The 25,009-nt window shown below is 50.9% G+C and overlaps 8 protein-coding genes across 8 annotated transcripts; 4 read left to right on the forward strand and 4 right to left on the reverse strand.

Annotated features, from left to right (window-relative positions):
* Positions 1 to 145: 145 nt before the first annotated feature.
* N7489_003213 (uncharacterized protein) lies at positions 146 to 2,555 on the reverse strand (the record flags this gene model as incomplete). The annotated part of the gene is made up of 7 exons (XM_056708968.1): positions 146 to 395; positions 460 to 560; positions 634 to 900; positions 958 to 1,195; positions 1,255 to 1,427; positions 1,478 to 1,666; positions 1,722 to 2,555. 7 exons carry the CDS (start codon positions 2,553 to 2,555, stop codon positions 146 to 148), a joined length of 2,052 nt encoding a protein of 683 aa, XP_056573270.1.
* Positions 2,556 to 3,427: 872 nt separating this feature from the next.
* Positions 3,428 to 4,573, forward strand: N7489_003214 (uncharacterized protein; the record flags this gene model as incomplete). The annotated part of the gene is made up of 2 exons (XM_056708969.1): positions 3,428 to 3,759; positions 3,826 to 4,573. 2 exons carry the CDS (start codon positions 3,428 to 3,430, stop codon positions 4,571 to 4,573), a joined length of 1,080 nt encoding a protein of 359 aa, XP_056573271.1.
* A 2-nt stretch (positions 4,574 to 4,575) lies between these two features.
* On the reverse strand, positions 4,576 to 5,090 carry N7489_003215 (uncharacterized protein; the record flags this gene model as incomplete). Its single annotated transcript, XM_056708970.1, has 3 exons — positions 4,576 to 4,736; positions 4,759 to 4,870; positions 4,917 to 5,090. The coding sequence occupies 3 exons, from the start codon at positions 5,088 to 5,090 to the stop codon at positions 4,576 to 4,578; spliced, it is 447 nt and encodes a 148-aa protein (XP_056573272.1).
* A 245-nt stretch (positions 5,091 to 5,335) lies between these two features.
* N7489_003216 (ATP-dependent RNA helicase ECM16) lies at positions 5,336 to 9,022 on the forward strand (the record flags this gene model as incomplete). Its single annotated transcript, XM_056708971.1, has 3 exons — positions 5,336 to 5,539; positions 5,589 to 7,866; positions 7,926 to 9,022. 3 exons carry the CDS (start codon positions 5,336 to 5,338, stop codon positions 9,020 to 9,022), a joined length of 3,579 nt encoding a protein of 1,192 aa, XP_056573273.1.
* Positions 9,023 to 9,249: 227 nt separating this feature from the next.
* Positions 9,250 to 9,891, reverse strand: cwc21 (U2-type spliceosomal complex subunit CWC21; the record flags this gene model as incomplete). Its single annotated transcript, XM_056708972.1, has 1 exon — positions 9,250 to 9,891. The coding sequence occupies one exon, from the start codon at positions 9,889 to 9,891 to the stop codon at positions 9,250 to 9,252; it is 642 nt and encodes a 213-aa protein (XP_056573274.1).
* A 1,583-nt stretch (positions 9,892 to 11,474) lies between these two features.
* Positions 11,475 to 14,344, reverse strand: N7489_003218 (mRNA-binding protein PUF3; the record flags this gene model as incomplete). The annotated part of the gene is made up of 4 exons (XM_056708973.1): positions 11,475 to 11,893; positions 11,943 to 14,039; positions 14,093 to 14,246; positions 14,303 to 14,344. 4 exons carry the CDS (start codon positions 14,342 to 14,344, stop codon positions 11,475 to 11,477), a joined length of 2,712 nt encoding a protein of 903 aa, XP_056573275.1.
* A 5,132-nt stretch (positions 14,345 to 19,476) lies between these two features.
* Positions 19,477 to 20,007, forward strand: N7489_003219 (uncharacterized protein; the record flags this gene model as incomplete). The annotated part of the gene is made up of 1 exon (XM_056708974.1): positions 19,477 to 20,007. One exon carries the CDS (start codon positions 19,477 to 19,479, stop codon positions 20,005 to 20,007), a length of 531 nt encoding a protein of 176 aa, XP_056573276.1.
* Positions 20,008 to 21,154: 1,147 nt separating this feature from the next.
* On the forward strand, positions 21,155 to 24,464 carry N7489_003220 (mannose-ethanolamine phosphotransferase GPI13; the record flags this gene model as incomplete). Its single annotated transcript, XM_056708975.1, has 2 exons — positions 21,155 to 21,363; positions 21,467 to 24,464. The coding sequence occupies 2 exons, from the start codon at positions 21,155 to 21,157 to the stop codon at positions 24,462 to 24,464; spliced, it is 3,207 nt and encodes a 1,068-aa protein (XP_056573277.1).
* Between the last annotated feature and the right edge of the window lie 545 nt (positions 24,465 to 25,009).

Consider the following 25,009-nt stretch of genomic DNA (forward strand, 5'->3'; position numbering starts at 1 on the left):
ATAGCATAAAGCCTAGACAATGCATACAGTGCTTTGGACCGACTCCCTTGCCATTCATTCGTTTCCCATTGAATCAACCGAGTAACCCAGCAACTCCTCTCCAAGAGCCACATGACAATGTCAAGTCTCAAGGACCAAGGGCGAATCAAACCCCAAAGAAGAAAGGCTTCCGGTGCTCCGACAACGGGGCAGCGGGCACTCTCATCGGAACAGGAACGGTATCGTTAAAGACTCCAACCGGGAGAGGAGCGGAAGTGACAGCTCCATGCGTTTCAGGACCCTTACCTTTCTCCCCAGTCTTCTTCTCATTGATGATAGGCACGATCACACCGCATTCCCAGTTGCGGCAGTTCATCTTGAGCGATTTCGTCTTGGGATCCTTGACGATACGGCCCCTGGTTCACGTTAGCTTCATCATTACAGCAACAGGAGTAGAAGTGTGATTATGTATGCACGCACCATGCACTCTCCGACAAATTCGCACTCCCCACATAAGCCCACCCGTGGCACTCCTTGTTATCGGGCATCTCGATCGGGGTAGAAGGATGGACGAAGGCAAGCTTTATACCAGAAGGAATGTGTATTAGTAAAAATAAGTCATTGTAACCAGCACGCCACAGCGGAAATACTCACCTTGTTATGCATCAAGACTCCACGCTCACTGACACAGTCTCTAAGCGTGTCACGCGGGAAATTGGCACCCGACCACCAGGCTGGATTGAAACATATCGTGCCAATGGCGTCTTTAGCGTTGGGGTGCACGGCTCGTGCGGTCTCGTCTGATGGGAAGTAAATGCGGAAGTGGTCGAGACATTCTTGGTTATACGCTAGCACTTCTGCGGGGGGGTTCCCTTCTCCGGTTTGCGGTCCGAAGCTCGTAATCGAGTAGAGCGTTGTCACCTGGGGGGGTTGGAGTTGGTTAGGTTAGTCGGTTTTGATTTTAGGATGGTGGCATACCTTTGCAAGCGAGGTAGATGGAGCGCAGGAATGGAGTGTTGATACTTCCCAGTGATGAGGCCTGCGTGTTGTTAGTGTACCCAGTGTTGTATTAGGTGTGGAGGCGTAGTAAGTGAAGGTACTTACGACGTAGTCAACGTTAACGGGTGCGTTTGTCTCTAGGCCGAGAGATTTGATAGCACGACCCAAGCCGCTGAATCCAGTGCGTTGCCATTTACCGTCCGTGTTTGATCCTCCACTGATATTGTTAGCTGGTGGCTCCTGTTTTGCTAGGGAAATCGGCCAGGGGGTACATACACTGTATGAACAAATGCATAGCGCTTCGTCTCGGTAAAGTCAAAGTTATCTAGCTTCTTGATGATGTTGCGGTGAAGTTCGGATGCTTGGAGGAAATAGACTAGTTCTTCGTAGAACGGGGTCTTTCCAGCTTCAGGAACTTCAAGTCTGGGGAGGTCAATAAGAAATACAGTCTGTACACAGTTAGAAAACTCAAGGACATCCGGTAGGCGTAGTCACGTACGTTTTCCATAAGTCTATCCTCTCCCCAGTCGGTGGGAGTGAGATTGGCGGAGGGGACTGCGATGCGAAGATATCCCGGGTGAAACATCAGAAGCAGCTTAGAATGCATGCAGAAAACTTGAGGCTCCATGGGTGGGAAACACAGGCGGAAATTGCGCATGTTGCTAACGTCCTGGCGATATTGCTTTTGCTGTAACCCATGTCAAGTTAGTCCATGTCACTCAAGGTCATAGTGCGTTGCTAACCGTCTCCTCGTCGTTCGCTTGCATGATGAATAAGATTCGTGTCGATGAGCTGTTAAACTTGGAATAAAGCCACGACATGTCCCACAGAAACGAGCTAAATACGCCCAACTCCAAGTCATCTCGCTGGATGACTTCTTCGATTGTGATTTCGTTTCCACTGCGAGGAAAACCGGTGACGTGTGTCTTCTTGACAGCTCCAAGAGGCCATTGTGCCACTGAGCGGGAGGTCGGTTGGATGTTAACATTCGGGGCATTTGATGCAAGCTGGCGACAGACCTCGGTGCGAGACCGTACTTGAGCCATGCTCGCTTGAGGAGCAGATTGGAATGGGTTTCGTGGAGTGATGGAGTGACGGGAGGGCAAAGCCTGGGTCCTGGGGACCTTTCCGCTGACTTGAGCCGGGGGACTAGAGGAGATGTCCTCGGCCTTGCGCTTGGCGAGACGTGCAAGGCGCTCCTCCTCCATCTGCTTCCGGTTCATGCCCAAAAGTGAGCCCGCCGACGATGCAGAGACCTCATGCGGGGCAGCTGCATGTTTGCCAGGCCGTGGATTCTCAGAGAGGTTGGTCTCGTCATTAGTAGGCTCCATCGACATAGCAAGAGCACGTTGCAGCTGCTCGTGCTCATGTTCGTCTTCAGGCTCCGAACTAACCACAGACTTTGACTTGGGGAATATCTCCTCAATATCTGAGTCATCGCCCGAGTCATTGGTTAGGTCCACAAAATTATCCTGGGACGCCTGAGATGAAGGATGCCTGTTCTGCTGGCGATGCATATCTTGGCGAGAGGCTTCAATGGCAGCGGTTAAATCAGGATCCACTAGTGGCTCCATCATGTAGAACCCCACAAAGACCGAAATGCGGGTTCTTTTGGGAAAAGAGGTAGATGGAGACAAAGGGATATGAGAAGATGTAGATGGCAGATAATAAATGGGATGTTTGACGTGTGTCCGGGTGGAGTATACGGCCAAGGAAGATTTATGTGAGAATGCGAGAACCTATGCGCGGACTGTCATTAAAAAGACCCTCAAGGACCAGCTGCCAGATATTCAGATATCTTGGAGTGTTATTATTGTCCCGGATCTCAAACTGACTCTCTTCACCTTCTACCTCCAGGTGTCGATACGAAACCCCTGTTTGTCAATACCGGTCACGTGAGTGGCCATGCCGTAATATCAAAAGATCTGATGTCTACTTGTTTGGCGTCGTGCTTTTGATCTTATATCTACACACTCTACAGCATCTACTTCCCGGCTCATATCTTATACCGCGGGTGGAATCATCATGCCTTGTAGTTCTAATCCCCTAGTGTTAACGAGATGGACAAAGAATCGACCTATACCACACATGGCCTCTCAATTACTTCACGGGAAAAGACAAGATTTAGTATTCAATACCCTATCGGCTTCTCCTTAAAGACCGATGTACGATAGTCACACCTTGAGCTATTCCCATTCACATGAAAACACTAAAATAGACCTAATCCCGAACACGTACAGGCAAATTGAAGAGGAAAGCAGGTGTAAAGTCCGTAATATCAACCCCAAGACCTGGGAAATGCTGGAGCGCCGAGACGATGACTCGTCGGACCCGCAAAAACGCGAAGATCTCAGCATGATCGTTTCCTGTCACGGAAATTTCCCTCGCGCTCATTCAACCTCTCGCGCTGTTTCATCCCATCTCGCTTATCCACACCTCATCCATCCCAATGAAGAAGATCAAAAAGGCCGTTCGTCGCATCAAAGCGCGTGCTTCGGCCACGCACAAGCGCATCCGAGGACAGTTCTCGGCCATTCGCGAGCGTATCCGAGGAAGGCTTTCAGCCAAACGCAAGTCTAACAAAGCGAGGACTTCGGAGGACGCAGCTTCGGATGTCCCCCATGATGTGGATGGAGCTTCGGAGGCCCCAGCACCGGAGGTCCTGACTGAGTCTGACAGGGCCATTGAGGTAGCTGCGGGGTTCGCAGTTCCGACTGTTCCACACGACTCCGATCAAGTCATTGAGACAGTGCCAACATTGAAGAGGATTCCACACGCATAGTAAGTTGACATAACCTCACGGGCGCGATGCCACCAACAAGTCCATTTTATCTGACAAGGTGCCAGCTCCGATACCCCACTCCACTATGTTAGCCTTGGTGTTGATTATGAGATGAGGGAAAGGCTCTTGTTGCAGTTTGGCACAGAGTGGGAATCGTACGAGAACAGATTTCTCTTCGACATGCAAAGATTCCCCCCGGCTGTGCTGGAAGACCCACAGAGTCCATGCCCACTTGCTTGGCTGCCGCTGAAGGTTCGCGCCAAAATTTGGAAGTACGCCTTCGAAGATGGCAAGGACGCCGTATTCCTCATGAAGAATGGGATGGTTCCCAAAATTCCGACTGCCATGCGATTTTTCTCGCTCAACTGGATGTCAGAGGCGTGGTTTGCATACGTGAATGCGCTTAGCAACAGAACTTTGGTGCTGATGGACTTCCCTCGTGAAGCCTACGTTCAAAAGCCATGCCCAGTCATCGAAGCTCTGAGGACAGTCCGACTTCGAGAGGTCAAATTGACGCTGGGTGACAACGACCCCATGGTGGCCAATAAGCGCACACGGCAATTCGCCAATTTCATTGCGAAGCAGAGAAACCGTGGAGTTCTCACCGTCCGCACGTTGGTCATCGAATTGAGAAAGAACTGGGCATCTAGCCACTTCAACGAGCTGGATCTCGCCAACCTGTTGACAAGCGGCGCCTTCACTCAAATTGAGCGAATTCGCATTCATGGAATGATCACAAGTAAGCGACTCGACCGCCTTCTGGAGCGAGCCCGACATGTTGCGCAAGTTACGGTGGAGATAGGGCTATGGTGATTTCATAGGCACTGCAAAACCATCTCGACAATAGCAAAGAATGAATCTTTATCAACGGTTGATTTGCCAAGTCCAAGGCCGACAAGGAGTAGCCTCTTTTCACTGGGTGTTTTCATTGCAATAGCTGTAGCAATCTGACGGGCAAGTAATTGGCCTGTCGTGTCTTGTCCAGGGAGAATATCCACCTAGCAAGGTGGTGGTGGTTAGATCTTTGAGGGGCAATAGAGCATCCTCGCCCTCAGCGAGGGTGTGCATGCCCTCAGTGCCTGGGTTCTGGTTCTCCATTGGTACATGCAACTACATACCATTAGTTCTGTTCATTAAAGCCGAATTCAAGACATACCCAGTGCGCTAATCGTCCTGCTTGTGAAATTGTAACCATGATTTTGTCGCTAAAGCTCATTATCACCACATCTGTTTGTACACCATTGACTAACCCCGCAATCTGCTTAGTGGTAGCAGGAAACGGCAGGTTGAGGGAATCTTGCAAAGAACTTGTATCAAAAGACTCAGTCATGGTGATATGTATCTTTATCCGAATACTGAAGAGAAACAGGAAACAGAAGAATAGTTATAGGCTAGGTTAAGTCTATCGGAGGTCGAATGTCCTTTCGTAGGCGCTAGTTTCACCGCCTCGGGCCAAGCCAGCAGTACCCGACCGCCTTTATTTATTTTTTTGATGAAGAGACAGTTGGATCGCAGAGCTTGCATACTTGGTCAATTCTATTTTTCTCTCAGCCAGAGTGGCTGCAGTATTCCAAGATGCCGCCCAAATTTACACCACGTCTAAGAAAACAAAAGCACCGGCAAAACCCAGACGGCGAATCGGCGGATACCAATGTCGCACAGCTCCAGCCCGTCTCCAAGGATGAGAAAGAAGCGCGGCGACAGAAGCTGAAGGGGGAGCTACAAGAGCAGCATCCTAAGATGTCCGCGAAGAAGCAGAAACGCTTGGACAAGTATATTGTATGTGGATAGGCTGCAATATAAATGTACGGCTCTAACTTTCGTGCAGGAAAACAAACTCAAGAAGGAAGAAAATATCGAATTGTTGAAGAAGCTAGCCCAATCATCTGTCGACACTTCGTCTTTACAGAGTTCCAGGGATCTTTCCAAGCGCAAGAGACAGGATGATGACGTATCTGCACCAACAATCTCCGCGCCGAAACACAATGCTCCCGCAGACATCTCAGGATATGAGTCCGACGATTCGGACATCCACCTTAAAGTCTCCGATCCTGCAACAGACCCGAATGAACAAAAGTTACGAGAAGAGGCAGCTGCTGGAAGTGGACTTAAACGACCATTAGAGCTAGGAGCTGATGGATTTCCTGTTCTAAAGAAGCGAAAGCGCGCACCAAAGAAGAAACCCGTACCTGCGCCGGTAAAAGCTGATGTCGCATGGGAAGGCTTTGACTCGGATGAGGAAGATGAAGATGAAGATGAAGAAGACATGGACGAGGAGTCCGGAAGTGACATCGAAGACGGATCTGAAGAGGAAGATACTTCGTCTGAGGGCACTTCTGGGGATGAGGATGAGGTCGAGGATGAGGACGAGGATGACTCAGATGACTCAGATGATTCAGAGGATGATGATGACATGGACGAAGATACTCCAACGCTCAAGACTCGCCAATCGGCCTTCAAATCTTGGGCGGTGCAACAAATCAACGAAGCCGCAGGGTTCAGACCTACCGAGGGAGCCGTAACCCAGGAAGAGCAGGTTTTCGACCCATCTAAGTTGCCAGCGACCTACAATACCGTCCAAGAAGAACCTCTCCCTCGGGAACTCCAGGTAACTCATGGCGATCCCAATCGCAAGGCCTACAGTGTTGCGGTTGATCGCACGGAGGAAATTCAAACTGCCCGTCTTGGACTCCCCGTCGTTGGCGAAGAACAAAAGATCATGGAGGCAATCCACAACAACTCAGTTGTCGTCATTTGGGGTGCTACTGGTAGTGGAAAGACGACCCAGCTTCCCCAGTTCCTCTTCGAATCTGGCTTCGGCTCCCCGGGCAGCCCTAATCCGGGTCTAATTGGTGTCACCCAGCCCCGTCGAGTCGCGGCCGTGAGTATGGCGAACCGCGTTTCCCAGGAGTTAGGTCAACATGCCGAAAAGGTGTCTTATCAAATCCGATTCGAGTCTACAGCATCGAAGAAGACGGCCATCAAATTCATGACTGATGGTATTCTTCTACGAGAGATTGCAGATGACTTTGCCCTTCGCAAATACTCTATCATTCTTATTGACGAGGCTCACGAACGCAGCGTCAACACTGATATCCTGATTGGGATGGTCAGCCGTATTGTGGGCCTGCGCAAGTCTTTGAGCAAGGAGGACCCGTCTGTCAAGCCTTTGAAGGTTGTCATCATGTCGGCCACTCTCCGTATCTCAGATTTCACCGAGAACCCAAGTCTCTTCCGTGATGGTGCACCACCATTGGTCCAAGCCGAGGGTCGCCAGTATCCTGTTGCAGTTCATTTCTCCCGCCGAACGCAGCGCGATTACGTTGAAGATGCATTCCGCAAGGTTTCGCGCGGACATCGTAAACTTCCTGCCGGTGGAATGCTTGTGTTCTTGACTGGTCAGAACGAAATCCGGCAGCTTTCTAAGCGACTGAAGCAGGCCTTCAAACCTACTCAGCGGGAAGATACGACGCAGGCAAAGGTACAGCTCTCGGCTAATGAGGCACCTTTGGAAGCAGAGGACCTTGAGCTAGGCGGCACCGAGATGGACAACGCAGGGCATGATGATTACGACAGTGACATGGAGATTACCGGATTGGATGACGCTGAGGAAGACGAAGGGTTTGAGCTTGCTGAAGGCGAAGAGGCTATGGACTCATCAACCCGCGTTCACGTCTTGCCTCTATACTCCCAACTTCCCACGAAAGAACAGATGAAGGTGTTTGAGACGCCCCCGGAGAACTCCCGAGTGATCATCCTCGCAACCAACGTCGCCGAGACATCTCTTACCATCCCCGGTATTAAGTATGTCTTTGACTGCGGTCGCGCCAAGGAGAAACAGTTCGATCTCTTCACTGGAGTGCAGAGCTTCCAGGTCGGCTGGATCAGCAAGGCAAGCGCAAACCAGCGAGCCGGTCGGGCTGGTCGAACAGGTCCTGGCCACTGTTACCGAATGTACTCATCAGCGGTCTACGAAAGCGAGTTCGCTGAATACACCGACCCAGAGATCCTCCGCACCCCCATCGAAGGCGTTGTCCTCCAGATGAAGAGCATGGGTCTACACAACGTGATCAACTTCCCATTCCCCACACCCCCGAGCCGCCAAGGTCTCGCGAAGGCAGAGAAACTCCTCAAGAACCTCGGCGCCCTCACAGCTGACGGCCAGGTAACGCCCATCGGCCGCCGTCTCTCAACATACCCCCTCTCCCCCGGTTCAGCAAAATGCTCCACATCGGCCATCAACACGGCTGCATGCCATACGTGATCGCCCTAGTCGCAGCCCTAGCAGTCGGCGACCTCTTCGTCCCAGAGAACCAGCTCGACCCCAACAACCCCCTACCCACCACATCCAAGAAGCAAGTCGACGACGACAGCGACAGCGACAGTGACAGCAACAAACGCAAGGTCTACACAAACGCAGACCGCCTCGCAGACGACGAGCGCGAACAGCGCACAAAAGCGTACGCGCGCGCCCAACGCCTCTTCAGCAAACACGACGACACCTCCGACGCCCTAAAATCCCTCTCCGCAATCTGCGCCTACGGCTACGCCTCCGACGGCGACGCCTTCAGCGAAAAAATGTTCCTCCGCGCCAAGGCCTTCAAAGAAGCAACCCAGCTCCGTCGGCAGCTAACCGACATCGTGCGCTCAAACAACCCAGGCCTCGTCCCCGCCTACGAAGCCCGTCTACCAGAGCCCTCACAGAAGCAAATCAAGGCCCTCAAGCAGATCGTCACAGCTGGCTTCATCGATCATGTCGCTATCCGCGCTGATCTCGCCCTCGTCCCGCCGGAGAACCCGCGTGCCCCCCGTCGCGCCATAGACGTCCCCTACCTGACGCTCTTCCGCTCCCGGGACGGTAAGGGTCAGGACCTGCAGGAACGCGCTGTCTATGTGCATCCGTCTTCGCTGCTTGCTAAGCTCACGCCGAAGGAAATGCCGCAGTATATCACTTACTCGCATCTGCAGCAGTCTTCTGCTTCGCTGGTCTCGGACCAGGTGCCTAAGATTAGGATGTTCCCGCTTGTTGCGCCCAGCGGGTTGCAGCTCTCGGCCATTGCGCATGATACGCCGCTTATTGAGTATGGAAAGCCGATTGGTAAGGCTGATGCTATTGAGGGTGTGCCACCGCGCAGAGCTTGCTGGGTTATTCCTGCTTTGGTGGGTGATGGCGGGAGCGTGGGGTGGCCAATGCCTGCTAAGAAGGTTGTGCAGAAGAAGGATCCGAAGCAGGGTTGGGTTATTGAAAAGTTTGTGGCATAGGTGTTGGTTTTGGTGTATTATAGATGAGGTTATGATATCCAATTGTTCATTTCTTGCATTCAAGATTGTACAGAATAACGTGGACAAGAATAAAACCAAAGATACTTGTTCATGCAACCCGAATTCCATGATAATCCCACATAACCCTAACACCAATCAACACCATTACTCGAGAAAACCTAAGCAGAACCAGCAGAAATAGAAAAGAAAAAAGGCCAAGACAGAATCTAATCCCTCCTCTTCTCCCGATAATCCCGAGAACTCGAAATCTCCCCAGTCTCCCGATTCTCCCTCAACCCAAAAGCCCTCCGCAACCTCTCCGTCTCCTCAATCTTCGCCTCAGCAAGCTCATGAACCTGATAAGACTTAAGATTGCGCCTATCCTTCCCAGTTCCAGCCCCACCCCCAGCCCCAGACACAGGCTTCTTAAATCCGGACTCGGCACGCTTCAAATCATCTTCCAGCTCCTCCAGCAATCGCTGCCGAAGAGCATCACACCGCTCATCAATCTCCTCATCACTAAGGACCTTCTCTCCCTCCGTTTCACCATCTTCTTCTTTCTTAACTCCACTCTTCCCCTTCTTCTTATCCGCCTCTTCTTCGATCCGCTCATTCTCCTCTTCCAGTCGCTCCCGTTCTTCCATCACTTTCACCTCGATCGCGCGCTTACGGTCGTGCTCCAGGATCTGCTTGTCCGGCATTCGCTGCTTGAATGGTCGGTCCATCGGGCCGCTGCCGTTTGCGCCGCTGATGGGTGGGTAGGGAGCGCCGTAGCCTGCGCTGCGGGGTTTGAGGAGCGCGGAGTTGCGTTGCACGTAGCCTGATGTGCCGCTGCCGCGCGGGGTTGTGAGGCCGACGTTGGAGGACATTTTTGTGGTGGCTGGTAGGTTTATGCCGTTGGTTTCAGTGTGTAGCTTGGATGGGAGGTCCTTTGCTGAATTATTTTCACGTTGTTGTGGTAGCGATTATTGTTGTAGGTTTGTAGGTGGTTTGGCGGGATGGAGAGAGCTCAGAGATGGTCCGGATCCCGGTTACATGTAGGTTCCTTCGGGCTCGGATTGTGATCTCAGTGATGACAGGTGGATTGGTTGACACCGCGGGTTTTTATCCGTTGACGCGCAAAGTGACAATGTTGATCGAGTGTCATAAAAGTGGAAGTGCAGACGGGTTTGCTCCGACTCTATCAAAATGCGCCGCCTTATCGGACATCACGTGACCCGGGTCATGTGTGGTATAATCTATATCAGTCACGTGCTCGAGAGCGATGGTTTCACCTGTCAGACCTTTTTAAACGTTTCTTTACATGTTCTCGAATGTAATTTAGTTAGCTAAGATCGAAACGGTTATTATGCACTACGATACTCTACATCGGAGTCTCCAGCTAGAGGCGCTGATTATGCTAGGTTGTATGAACGAGTTGGGACAAATCTACATCATTCCCAATGATACTAGAGCAAAGTTAAAAGTCAAGTCATAATGCATTGATAATACAGCCAGAGTAGCAAGAGAAAGAAAAACCACGAGAGGAAGTATCAACACAGCATGGCAACCCGGAAACAAGCAACACGATGTCCACGAGAGCCGGCAGCTAAAACAAGCTCCCAAGCCAAGTAGCATCGTCCATGCTAACGGAGAAGCACAAAAGCAAGGACACCTTTGACAAGAACACCTTGATGCGAAAGGAAAGCCGTGGACCCCGCGATCAGGAATCTGACCCTGACTTGGAATACGTTGTCGGCCAGAGAATATCGGAAAGAAATGTGTTGATGAAAGAAATAAGTAGTAGGTGGTTCTGGGTAGATCATGCGGATGCCATGGCACAAGCTGTGCAAAGTGGTTGATTGATTCTTTTCCTGGTATTTTCTGCTGGATCCCAATGTAAATGTGGAAGGTCCGGGACTCCATGCTATGGCATATGCGCTCGGAAATCATGAAGAGCGAAAGATCAAATCCGTTCCCCCTTTCCGAGCCGGTTGCCGATATTTTCCCCATCATAGCCCTTAACCCCGTGACAAAATAAAAATAAATGAAAGAAGTGGACAGAACAAAGACGCCGGAGCCATATCGATTCTCGGACCTGGATCTCATATCGAGAAGCATTGACAGTGATTCACAAACACAATCGTAAGAATAAATGAACATGTCAAGAAAGAAACAAGAACAAATAAGTTAAGATAAGAAATAAGTCGGTGGTCCGAGATCGAGATCGAGATCAACACAAGAAAAGAAACAAAGAAATAAAAAGAAATAAAAACATTCCAGGCCCTCATTTTGCGCCGTCAAAGCCATGGTCAAATAGGGGAGAATCACATAGACGTTGGTAACATATATCCCGCCTGATTCCCTGTATGTATACGCCCCATATTAGATAGAGAACAAGAAGTCACTCGGCTCAGATCATATCAGGATTAGAAAGATTATGTTGGGCGAGCAAGATAAAGTGTGCAACGAATTAATGAGCACTAGCGACATCGACCGGGACGGTAACACCGGTGTTGCCTGTCTCGGGACTCGAAACCGAGGTCACTGTGCTCTTAGCGAGGCCCTTCGACTCGAGGGTGGTATCGACGGTGGTCTGCGCATCCGTCGGAGGAGGGGTGGGTGGTGCGTTACCCACGAAAGGAGCCCGGGGCTGTTCAGTGGGAATTGAACGCTTGACAGGTTGTGGAGAGGACTTGTGGGAGTGAGGGGGAGTGGTGGACGTGGTGTGAGACAGAGGGACGGTCGCAGGAGAATTGGGGTCAAAAATGAGCTTCTCGATAGCAACAATCTGCTTGCCATAGCTGAACTTCTTCAGCTGGCTGAGAAGGGGCTTGATCTGCTCGATGAGGGCTTCACGCTCGGCATCTTTCAATTGGCCCAGCACTTTTTCTGTTGGAGGGTTAGTAGAGCACACAACGAGTGACGGTATTGAACTTACGAATGACATAGTTGCCATACTGATCACGCATGAGACCAAGGAGAGGGCTCTCACCCCGGTCGTTCGTAGAGGTTAGAGTGCTGATGATGTGATTACGCTCATGTTCGGCACCAAACTCAATGCTCTTTTCGACGACGTTGCTAGCAAACTTGTGCTTGGAGTAAGCAAGGAGCTGTCCCATAACAATGTCGATCATGCGGGTCCGGTCCTTCTCGTCACCGTTCTCAATAACGTGCTGGATGACATAGTTTCCAAACTGGTCCGGGATCAGATTGGAGGTGCAAGCATGAAGCTCGGCCAGGATGGACTGGCGGTCGACCTCCTCACAGTGCTCAAGCATTCTTTGAATTACACGACAGCCATAAGGATGGGCAGCGAGTCTGTTGACCTGGCCGCGGAAGGCATTGATGATGAACTGCACGTATTGCGAAGGAACACGCTCAATGGCCTTCTGGATGACGTGGTTGCCATTCTGATCACGAACGCACTTAAGGACATGGTTCTCTAGTTCCTTGACCATCGCAGCTTGTTGGTCAGTGAGGATATGTTCCAGGGCCTTCTGGACCACTCGACATCCATACATCTGGGTCGACAGGGCCAAAACATGGCCGCGCATCTGATTGGCGAGTATCTTCTTCTGGGTCTGGTTGCCGTGCTCGAACAACTTCTGGACGACGTAGTTACCGAAAACATCGGTCATCAACTGAAGACAATTGGGTTGGATTTCACGGAACACCTGCTCCTTCTCATCGCTGTTCGCGGTCTCAAGCTTCTGTTGAATAAAGCGAGAGCCGTGCTGGTCACCACTGAACTCGACAACATGGTTGTAGATGTCCTTCAGCTCGTAGCGCTTGTTTCCCTTGCTGTTGGCCCTGAACTCTTCTAGGAGGGGGCTGCGGACAACCTGGGTAGGGTCGTGCTCGCGCTGGGTGCGGGACACCAGAGCAGCCGCGCCAAGGCCACTAAGATGGCCTACTGGGTAGAACCCGGACATAGCGTTCAAACGAGAAGCCTGGTAAGCTTGGAAATCGTAAGAAGGAGGGTACTGCATCCGCGAGGCGTTTTGGGCAAGCTCTTGCTCCTGGAAATTTCGGAGCCTGCGCTCAAAGGCTGCCACCTGGCTTTCATTCGCACCTGCGTTGCGGTACTGAGCGGCGGCCCCATCTACACCGGTATATATCGGGCTATCTATGCGGGCATAATCCGAGGGTGAGATGGAGCCGGTGTTCGCAGCTCTGGATCGTGCCGCATAAGCAATCTGCATCTCCTGTGCAGCCTCTGCGGTGTATCCAAGTGCCTGGTAGGAATCTTCGTTGTTCGGATACTTCCCACGCTGGAAGGTGCCATCAAAGGATGCGTGAGGAACGAACGAGGGTCGTTGGGCCGCTTGCGACGCGTAGTTAGCGTCGTTGAGCTGCAGCTTGTTGAACCCGGCGGTAAGATCCATCGACCCACTGCTGTACCGGCCATCGATGCTGTGAGTGTCAGAGTAGAAGGAGGGATGAGCGGAGTGAGCGGGGCGTTGGGTGGTATAAGAAGCGGAGTTGTGAGAGGCGTGCGATAGTGCGCTGCGACCCTGGGGCGGAGAGACATGCTCGCCAATTCCAGATCCCAATGACCCCATTCCCATCGAGGCGCCCATGCCATCTCCGCTTGCACCATCGAGAGGGTTCGCAAAGCCAGGCTTCACAGGGAAAGTCGTTCCCACAGGGCTACCACCCAGACCGGTAGCATTCATCTGGCGTCGACCAGCAAACCCGCCGAAGGAGATGCCTTCTCCGGATGGGGACACACCCTCCGACCCAGCGTTGAGGTAGGGTCGGTGGCTCGCGGCGCCAGCGTTGGCGCCGATGCCAGTGGTGCGGGGCAAGGCAAAGTACGAGCTATCACCGGTTTCGTTGATAGCAGGAGCACTGCGGTCATTCGCACGAGTCTGGGTGGGGGATGTTGCAAGACCTCTATTCTGGAAGGAGGGGTTGGTGTTGACGGTGCTCCATGGCAGGTTGGCACGTCCCGACCAGCCGTCCGACTCCGATGTAGAGAGAAGGGAACCCGATCCAGACTTGCCTTCGAATGCAGTTTCGCTCAGGTGTTGCTCTACAAGCTGGGTAAGCATAGCTCAATTCGTGATCGGGAGACGATTCACTCACCATCTCCGAATCCTCCTAGGTTGGAGTCACCCCAGATGTTGTTTTTCCAGCTAGCTTTACTAGCACCGAAACCTTTACCGACACTGTTGCCTTGTGATCCGCGGTTGCGGTCGTTCATTCCGGATGAACTCATGTTGGACCGGTTTGATCGTGCCTAGAGTCCCTGTTATCATGCGCATCCCACTGATCGACATCCATGGTGCCACTCACGTTGTGTACGCTGGTTGCATTTGCGGCCATGGTAGAAGCCATCCCAGGAAATATCCGATCGGCAGAACAGTAATTCGATATGTACTCGAACGGCGACAATTATTTGTGGTTCGGAGTGTTGTCTCGTGGTAATAAATCACAGAGATGAGACGATCGGCCGATGCTGTGTCGACTAGTATTTGCAACCGGGCACCAGGCACCAGAGACGGCGTACACGAAGGAATATAAGACTGTGATAGAGAAGGGGCGCGTGTTAGCAGGGTTTGAACCATATTCGGGCAATGTTGCATCGAGATGTCGGGTTTGGAGACAGGTACAAGGGCAGCTAGGGTGTCCAGGTGTCTGAAAGGGAAGGCTCACCAAAAGAGGGGATAGAAGGGATCACAAGAAAGAGCGAAATGAAGAAAACGAACGTTGTCTTCTGTATTGCTCAGCGGCGAACCCAGGACATGTACAGATTATACAGGAGCAAGAGAGGAAGGGAGAGGGAAGGGAGGAAGAGCGACGAGCTCTGAATGAGGCGAGAAATGCTGAAGGTGGCAGGAAGGTCGATCAAGCCTGACAGCGATAGAAGATGCAAGGTGACAAAGAATTGGAACGATTATTATCACCCTTTCGTTTGCTGCAGCTGTGGGGTTGCAAGTTGCCGGAAGGTTCAGAATTGAGGAGGCGCCGCAACGTTACTCTGCTCCGTGCATGCTCCAGGAATCTCCCAGTGTGTCGATCGTCCTCATGTGCCTTGTGGAGAGGCGATCCCCGAGAATGGCAATCAGAACGTTGGGGGACCCTAGATTGATTGGCGTAGGCAAGGGATGGTCTTGGATATCTGAGGGGGGAAGATTTTCGAGTAGCGAACTAAGAGAGGATAATGGAATGCGCTCGCGCAAGAAGGATGAGAATCCGGGATTCAGAGGATTGATGGAAGGGAATGTGGACGAGAGACAAGGCACGGCATTAATGTAGTCCAGCTGTCACACAGGCGCCAGCATGACAGCCCAAGGGGTTTTTTTTTTCTGTGTGGCTGTTCTGATGGTGAGGCGGTGATGGAGGGAAAAAAGGAAAGGTCAAAAAGAAAATAAAAAGAGGAGACGATTGAAATAAAAGGAAGACAATTAAAAAAAAAAAAAAGAGTCACACGAAAAAAAAAAGAGAAGAAGGGAAAAGAAAAGAAAAAAAAGAACAGAACAGAGAGTCAATTGGATAGATAACAAGATGGAGGATTGATTTCTCAGGCAGATCAGCCGCTGTATTGCCGCGTAATACCATAACCATATGAAGAGGTCGATCCTGAATGGGACAGAGTGGTACTTGGGTTTAGGTTAGAGTTTGGCTGTGTACCCAAGTATCTTTTCACCCATTTGTTTATGGCGCATGTATCTGACCGTCACCGCGATCTACCTCCCGGCGCTTCTTTCTTAGCCTGGCCCCATCTCTTTGTCTTGTTTTTACATCGGGATATTGTTATATCAGATATATCATACTAGGTATACATATAGGTAAGATATAATATATAATACATATCTTTCTAACTTCTATTACATATTGTATTGCAATTCTATCTCTTTATACATTCTCTATGCCTTATTAGAACAAGTCACATCTTCCATGGTCTAGCTTATCCCATTAACAAACAGTCCCTGGAAGAGTACCGAATGGGTCACGTAATAGAGGGGTGAACGAGCAAATCTGAAGTCACCATTGGGGAGATTTAGCACTTCGGTCAAAAGTTCCTATCCACTCCACTGGAGAATGAGAACTCCCTGGCATCTGGGTTGACCATGGAATCCCTATAAAGACAGATCATACTCCCGAATGGAGCCGGTGATGTCTATAGGGAAGAAAGTTTCTCGCTAAAAAGAATCGGGAAAAAGGAATTCATAAAAGCCGAGGTTCTACCCTACGGAGTACTAAATGAAGCATTAGTATAATTCTCGGCAACAGCTTATCTGAAAGATTGAAGGTTTCTGGAGGTCCGATCGGGGCCCACTAAGCCCCTCCCACTTTAGTCTTAACCTCAAGTAAGGTACACTCTAATATATACATATAGACCTATACCCGATCTTGGAATATTATGCCCATCTAGGTAGGGCTAGATCAACCCTCTTTATCCTCTTTAAACGAATCTCGTATCACGTCCGGTTGGATCCGGAAACATTCTTGAAAGAGCCAAGGACCACTTTTCCAACTGTGGATTACCTGCGCATTACCTGCCATTCCAGGATTGGCAAGGCGTCTCTCTCGTTGGCTTACTTTCTCCGCCTGGTCAGGAACTCAATGGTAGGGGGGATTTGTTTCGCTCTTGTGTTTTGGCCTTTTTTTTCTTTTTTCTTTTTTCCTTTTTGTCGACGTTCTGTCAGTTTTTCACCCGTGTGGCCGTGCGTTGGGATTGGTATTGCCCGATCCCTTGATTCTCTCTCAATAGATCAATGACCAAGTCAAATCCCAACTGCGAGTTTTGCAATAGTCTCGCGCGATATAGAAGTACGCCGGCCCTAAGAGTGCTAGAACCAGAGGAATTATCCGCGGAAAAAGGTTCTCGACTGGGTAGACTTCCGTAGACTCGGCTAGCCCCTTGCTTCGGCCCATCGTCACACTGACCCTTGGATCAGTGGGTAAATTGTGGCAGTTGAATGACGAGACATCGGTACTCACTGTCCGGGTCAGAAACCCATAAGCCCCAGAGTAAAAAAAGGAACGGTCGTCATCTAGCATGTGCCGGTTGGCGAACATTTGCCGTCAACGTGCGGTGTCCAGTCATCGCGGTGTAATCGCCCCCGGCGAGATTGGAAAAAGGCCGAGACATCGACTGGCAAAGGGAGACTCCGACAAGGATACTCACCTCTGGATCCTTGCACAGGGGTTGCACAGGGCAAGTGTCAGGCCATCACTCGCAGAAACCTTCCCCAGATCTGATCTCTGAGGAGCATTGCCTGCCTTGCGTCCAATTCCTGTAGGCTTAAGCACAGTCAGTGGCCCCGAGCGTGATTACCGTGGGCTTGCAGACACTATGAGGCGTTGGCCGTGTTACCAGTGGGTGTTGGGCTATTGCTTTTCCTAAGATCATCATTTCTCCGGATATGTGAGGTATCGAACTGTGTGTTGGCGGCCCCTGACCGCATCGTAAAAGGTGCATAGTCTGTCCACTACCATGTACATATGCTAAGATAGCATAGGAGATGCCAGTCGGTGAGTTGGCAAATTTTGATAACGACGTGGTGTTAGTTGTGTTTTTGATCTCGAGTGCCAGTTCTTGGCAGTATTGATAGAAGGCCGGGGTGAGATTTTTAGAGCATCAAATCTGTACTAGATCATCTATATTATGTCTTTGCATTTTTAGGTTGGCTTAAATTGATATCGGGGAAGCGCGGTATATAAGCCTATAGGTACCTAGGTAGGTAACTTCCAAGGTTCCATTGTATCTCTCATGTGTCAGCACACTAGTCAATCTTAGGTAGAATGGCCCACACATGAAAACTCAAAGTAACTAGAGACCACTCATCGGAATATATTTTGCAATCAACATACTATATGGAGTATTAGCTGAAGAAGACCTAAAAGGTGCCCTAAATACCCAAACACAGTCTGTGGGATCACGTTATAAGGACTCGCTCTTCTAACACCATCCTACCACTAATCGAGTGCACCAAGCACCAAAATACCAGACACTAAGTAACTGCGTGGAACTCAGCACTTCATTTGTGGCACTGGAATCGCGTGCCGTCATCCTGTGTGTCCCCGATGTGGCGGCAGCAAGAAGGATACGTGCAGTTCAGGCGTTTGATACATCCAACATGTGGCAAACAGTGGCTATAGTGATCTTGAATGTCAGGCCTGGGTGTATGGATGCTTACTCTGGCTCTTGTTGCCACCTAAATGGTCTCTTTGAATATAGCCTATTGCATTGTGATGTTGTTACTCCGCATGTGATGTCTTTATATATATCCACCTAGGCAGACATCGGAGCTTAACACATTACTTTATTTTGGATTAACCCAATGAGATGCAATTAGATATTAATTATAGTAGTCGTTTCATATTTTGAAGAAAGTGTATAAGAAGTGTACAACATAGTAAATCATGGTTGTTGTTCAAGAGACCTCGGTATAGGTAGTCCACCGACGAAGTCAACTTCACACATATGATACTATAACTCGACCTTCTGAAACTCAACAATCTGTTCCTTGATTCCTATTGTTTATTCCCGACAGTGGTTGCTATTTACATATACTCACTGTTGTGTTGGGCTGACGCGTGCTAGGGCTTTGTTTATATGTCTCAAAGATCAGGTGCATGATCTAATCTCCCTCCACATACTTTTGAAACACTCATTTCCTGCCTTGTCTTTGCGCGAGTATGGCCTCGAGAGAGCACGTATCATGTTACCATATACGGAGTAGGCAATTAGGCATCCTTCTATTGCACCGTAAACCCAAATCCGAGTGATTCACGCTTGTGCGACCAGAGTAAGCCCTAGCCATGACTACCTATAGTTTACAAAAAATTTACTCTTGGAGGTCATAATATAACAGATTATCATGCTAGTTCGTACAACACACTATCTACTTCATGGATTTATACGGGTTTATGAGTTTATGAGCGGGGGCCTCAGGGGAACCAAAATAAACAGGCATAGTTCAGTGGAGCCACCCAACGAATGAGAGGGCGCCAATTGCCCCCGGAAGGCCCGTTCTCCAGGCACTGAAAAACTGTGATTGGTTGACCCCTGTGGCCAAGGGGCCCCGAGCAACCCCCAAGGAAGAGCGCTAAGCTCTGAATAGCTTAGCCCTACACTAACAATAGCAAGCGTTCTAGGCTTACCTTCTCCTCTTCCCCTTCCTCCCTTTTATGTTTTCCCTTCCACATTCTCACCCCATCCCCTCCATTCTTTTCCTTCGCAGGTGCCAGCTTCACTCTTTCAGCGGCTCACCTTGCTGTCCATTCTTTCTTTAACTCACTTTCGTTTTCGACTCTTCGCTCTTTTTTTCCGATCATCCCGTGACCGATAATTTGCACGCACATTCCATCGTGCTCGACTGTTTACTTCGCCGGATTGATTCCGTGACCTTCCTTGGAATCCGAAATCGACGATCACATACATATCTGTCGATTTCCGATCATACAGTCCTCAAACTCAGTATTGAAAATCTAACCGTCGACAACCGACAATCGACAAGATGAACAACCTATTCCCCCGCATCGTTGCTCGCGACGACAGCGACAGCGGACTTTCGAACACCATGGTCGACCTACTCATCGCTCTCCTGGTTCTCGTTCTGCTCTCCCTCGCCCTAGTCGGTGGTCTGCTCATCCTCCGCCGCAAGCGCCAGTCCCGGAACCAAAACGTGCTCCCAGTCCACAATGGAGAGGCCCCCAACAGACGCCGCTTGACTATTTCCACGAATAAGACCGACTCCGTGCTTGTCTATGACGAGAAACGCAGCTTGATGGAAAACTCCGACAGCCCTCCACCTAGCCCTGTGCCCGAAATCCGCATCACCTTCCCAGAGGAAGAAGATGCGAGCGGAAAACGCACCTCTGGCCGCATGGTTGTTGTCCGAATCAGTGACGCGGGCAGCATCGGTTTGGAACCCTGCCATGAAGAGCTTCCACCCTACCAAAGCACCGACACCGGTCGCTTCCAGTCCCTGGACATTGAACGGATGGGCGGGCTGAAGGAGAAAGAGGAGACGAAGACATATCACTAAAGGCGTGTTTTCAAACCCACTGCCCAATTGACCGACCGTGTATCCCGCCCGCATAGCACTCAATTTCTCTTCAACCTTCGACGACTTATCAAAACATGACGAGTACCCTGGCAAACATCTTTTGCGATTTTACCTCTTACATACCCCTCCTTCCCTGATTTGGCCTACATGGCTTGCACATATGCCCTTCAGTTTCCATTTGGTCTCATCAAAGCACACCGTCTGGAACCCCCTGTTTCTGACAGACTCATGGGTACTCCACGCTGCTTGGAGCCCAATATTTATTGAAGCTGGATCGTTCATAGTGAGGGCCTGCCGATTTTTTCTCTGCTTTCTGGCGTTTTATTTCTTAAGCCTGGTTCCTCATGTCACTTCGTCCCTGATACGTTCCTAGGGTCCGATATACATGTGACAGTACTCCTGCTTTCGAGTTTCTCTTCTTCTTCCCCCTTTATGGGGTCCCGTTTCTATGTTTTAGGGACTCCCTCTATTTTACTTACCTTCTCATGTGCCTTTTTTAACCCGGTACTCGGCAGCTGGATAATGTATGTACTTAGTCCTCCTATGTATGTTTCGCCGTATTTAGGCAAATCTGGAATCTATCCTTTCCTCAGAAGTTTTTTCTCATTTTTTTTCTTTTTCTATTCTCTGTGTGCATAGTGTCAGTGGGTGTGTATGGAGCACTTTATATGTAGTTGTGTATCCGCCGCCTGCCGGCCAATGAGAAACCCCGATGCCGGGTTCCCCAACCCGTGGTTTCCGCGACTGTCAGGGAAATTCGAATTTCTTTACTTGAACAGCTTTCCCCTTAATTGCGCTTTGTATACATTTCTCCTTTGAACGATGTGCATGATATAGCTTCTTGATATATAGGGAAGCCGTTCGACAGAGCACAGAAAGGGGTACAGACCTCCGCAATCTCCTCCGTCCCCCGCCTATACTTTTTCTCCGACTTCGATGGATCTCGCTTGAACCGGTTCAATCGGCTCAATTGTGCTTGCTCTCGGCTTCCCTGCCTCTGAAAAATACACCGTGTTCATCGCTCACGGTCCCTTCGGTGCCCCTTCGGCCTCCAGCAGCCAGATCTGCGACCTGGCGCGCCAGCTACCCCCGACCTTGACCTGAGACTATATAATAGACGTTGGAAATGGCAGTCACACCACCTGCAGGGCCTATGGGAACTAGCCAAAACCCCAGCGGCTCAAAAAGCGATCTTCTTGCTACCATCCCCCGCAGCTCCGACCAATCGTCTGGCGGGCAGTCCAAGCGGAAGCAAGATGGTCTGAAGACGCTGGAGCTTGAGAATGAGTTCAAGGCCAAGCATTTTGGCGTGATGGGTGTTCTGGCGTGGATATTGTGAGTGCTTCCTTTTCAAGCCTAGCAGAGCTTGAGGTCCAAGGCCCGCTGCAGGCTTGACGCGCTGAAAAATAAAATCGAACTGACGTTGGATGAATGATAGACTCTTGCATGTCGCCGGTATTTACCTGTTCACAAAAGGCTTTCTCCTCACGCGCATGGTCCTCGAGAACAAATCATCATGCGACGTACTGCCTTTCGAAGACATTTTGGCCCAACCGCACACTACGGCCCTGGGGAGTAAACAGCAGAAGGGCTGCTGGCACGAAAAAACCTTCGACAAGGCTGTTGTCATCATAATCGACGCACTCCGCTATGACTTCACTGTTCCATTCGCCCCGAAGGGAGAGAGTGACACAGTCCACCTCTTCCACAACAACATCCCTGTCCTCTACGAGACCGCAGTGCAAAACCCCGCCAACGCCTTCCTCCTGCCATTCATCGCGGATCCTCCGACAACCACACTGAACCGCCTGAAAGGCCTGACCACCGGAACCCTGCCTACTTTCCTGGAAGCAGGCTCCAACTTCGCTGGAACCGCCATCGACGAGGACAACCTTGTCGCACAGTTGCACAGCGCCGGGAAGAACTTGGTTCACCTCGGTGATGATACCTGGCAGGCACTGTTCCCGGGATATTTTGATACCAATCTCACACATGCGTACGACTCATTCAATGTCTGGGACTTGCACACCGTCGACAATGGCGTCACGGAGCATATCTTCCCGCTCCTCCAGCCAGAGAACAGCAAGAAATGGGATGTCATCTTTGGCCATTACCTTGGAGTAGATCATGCAGGCCACCGATATGGTCCTAACCATGCTGCGATGGCATCAAAGCTTCAGGAAATGGACCGTGTTATTCGCGATATCATTGCTGCGCTCGATGATAAGACTCTTCTGGTCGTCATGGGAGATCACGGAATGGACATCAAGGGCGACCACGGCGGTGAGTCTGATGACGAGGTTGAGGCCGCGCTGTGGATGTACTCTAAGCGTGGCATCTTCGGACGCACAAGCAAGGATACGCTCCTTCCGCCGCAATTCGCGCGCGACAGATTCGTGCCTCAGATCGACCTTGTTCCGACGCTGTCTTTGCTCCTTGGGATGCCCATCCCATTCAACAACCTAGGTTCACCTATTGAAGAGGCTTTCGCTGGCGCAAGTGGGAACAACTGGGCGAACCTGGCGACTGTCAACCGGTTGGCTGCAGCCCAAGTCAAGCGATACCAGCACCAATATGCGCTTGCTAGAGGTGCTGGTGATGATGAAGAGTCGGCTTTGCTTTGGAATGCTGCAGAAGAGGAGTGGAAGTCTGCTTCCAAGAGCTTCTCATCCAAATCTACTGCTGCTCGCGCTAGCAATGAGCTTTTCCGCAAGTACCAACGTCACACTCTCGATATCTGTCGTGCACTGTGGGCTCGGTTCGATGTGCCAAGCATGATTCAAGGTGTTGTGATTCTCTTTGCTAGTATTGTCCTGTTGGTCATTTATGCGCGAGGTTTGAACACAGATCGGACCCAGCTCACGTCCGATCTGCTTCAATTCGCAAGCGTGGGTGCTGGCGTTGGTGCCGTGGCTGGTTCTGCATTTGGCCTGACCGGCCTGACCGAGATGTCTATGGTCGATGGAGCCGTGCTGCTGGCTGCCGCTGGAAGCATTCTCGGGGCCGCGCCGGCTATCATCAAGAAGCCTGCAAGCATGGCCCCGCCTCTTCCAAACGGCATGTGGGGGTGGCTTGCGTTTTTCTTCACCGTTTCACAGTCTCTTGGATTTGCGTCGAACTCGTACACTATCTGGGAAGATGAGATTCTTCTGTTCTTCCTCACTACATTCGGCGTGTGCGCAGGTGTCTCCTCCATGCGGCAGAAGCAGACCACGGACCGCGTCTTAGGTGTATACCACTCCGTTCTGTTCGTGATTCTAGGCCGAATCGCATCTTTCTCTCGCCTCTGCCGTGAAGAACAGATGCCCTTCTGCCGCTCTACGTACTATGCTTCATCGACTTCTTCCACCTCCGCCCCCTGGCAGCTTGCCATTCCTTTCCTGGTCACGCTCTTCCTGCCCAGCGTCGTGCGGTCCTTCTACGCTGGCTCCAAGTCCTATGAAGGCGCGGCTTCGCTATGGATCGGCTTTGCCTTCCGCTTCGGTCTCTTCGTCACCTCCCTATTCTGGATTCTCGAAGGCGCCGACGACGGCGAGTGGCTACCCGTAAGCGAGGAAACCCTGAAGTTCGTCCGTGTCTTCCTAGCCCAGTTCGTCCTTGTCCTCGCGTTCGCAGCAGGCACCGCAGCATACTTCTACTCCAAGCCCTGCATCAGCATCAACGTGAGCAAACCCACCGAAGATCCCAGCAGCCCACCGGCCCCTATAGTCGCCGGCCAGCAACAAGGCCCGCGAACAAAAGTCACAATCCTCGGCTTCGGCAACATCTACGGAACCCACTTTTGCTTCCTACTCATCAACTTCGCCCTCGCCATCATACTCATGCAGAAGCCAATGGGCCAAGGCGCCATCGCACTCCTCCTCTGGCAAATCCTCTCCCTCCTCGAAATTCTCGACACAAACAGCCTAACCATGTCAAACTCTTCCATCGGCCCCGTCATCCTCGGCGTCCTCGGTTCGTTCTACTACTTCAAAACAGGCCACCAGGCTACGCTCTCCAGCATCCAGTGGGAAACAGCCTTCATCCCCCTCACAACGATCCAATACCCCTGGTCCCCATTGCTCGTCATCCTCAATACCTTCGGCGCCCAGATCCTGGCTGCCATCGCCGTCCCCCTCACCGTCCTCTGGAAACGACCCCTCCAGACTCACGACCGTGTCCCCGCTTCCAACCCCAACAAGAACCCCGCAACACGCATCCTATCCGATGTCGTACAGGCCGCTGGAACCCATATCATTTACTTGGCGACTATTAATCTCGCCACGACTATGTGGGCCGGCCATCTCCGCCGCCATCTCATGCTCTACCGCATCTTCAGCCCTCGCTTCATGATGGGCTCGGTGGTGCTGGCTGTTGTGGACGTCGTCTTGATGGTCTTTGCTGTCGGCGGTGTGCGTTGGAGTACTCTCAGTGTTGCCGAGATTTTCGGTTGGTGATGATGAGGTTTTGAAAAGGAATCACGGGCTGGGGAATACAAGTCCCAATCTCAGGTTGAACATAGAAAATGCACGCTTGGAAATGTGCATTTCCGTCCCCAGATCTCTCATCTCTCTTTCCATCGTCCAATCACCACATCTCTCCTTTTCTACGGCTACAGCCTTGTACACATCAAACCCTCGCATCTTTCCCTTTCTCTGCATCGCCTCGCTCTCACATTTGTACATGTGCTCTATATCACATTTCCCTCACTTCTCTTTCCGATCTCCTTTTGCTTCGACTATATATGTCGGTTGTTAGGTACTTTATTATAATCGTGACCACGGTCTATTAAATAAATAAGCTCCACATAAAGTATGCCCAAAACACCCAAAAACAAGCCCACGGCAACACGCGGGCCATCCCGGTTCCAGGGTAGGTATTGTGTATGTACACACATAAGCAACGGGAGGTAAAAATAGCCCAGTAGCGACGTTTGCAAAAGGCACGGCCCAAACTGGCGGAAGAGTCTATATCGACCTTGAGTCGTCCGTTGACCTGAAAC

The sequence above is a fragment of the Penicillium chrysogenum genome (genome assembly GCF_028827035.1).
Source record: "Penicillium chrysogenum strain IBT 35668 chromosome Unknown utg000001l_segment0_segment0, whole genome shotgun sequence".
Lineage (NCBI taxonomy): Eukaryota > Fungi > Ascomycota > Eurotiomycetes > Eurotiales > Aspergillaceae > Penicillium > Penicillium chrysogenum.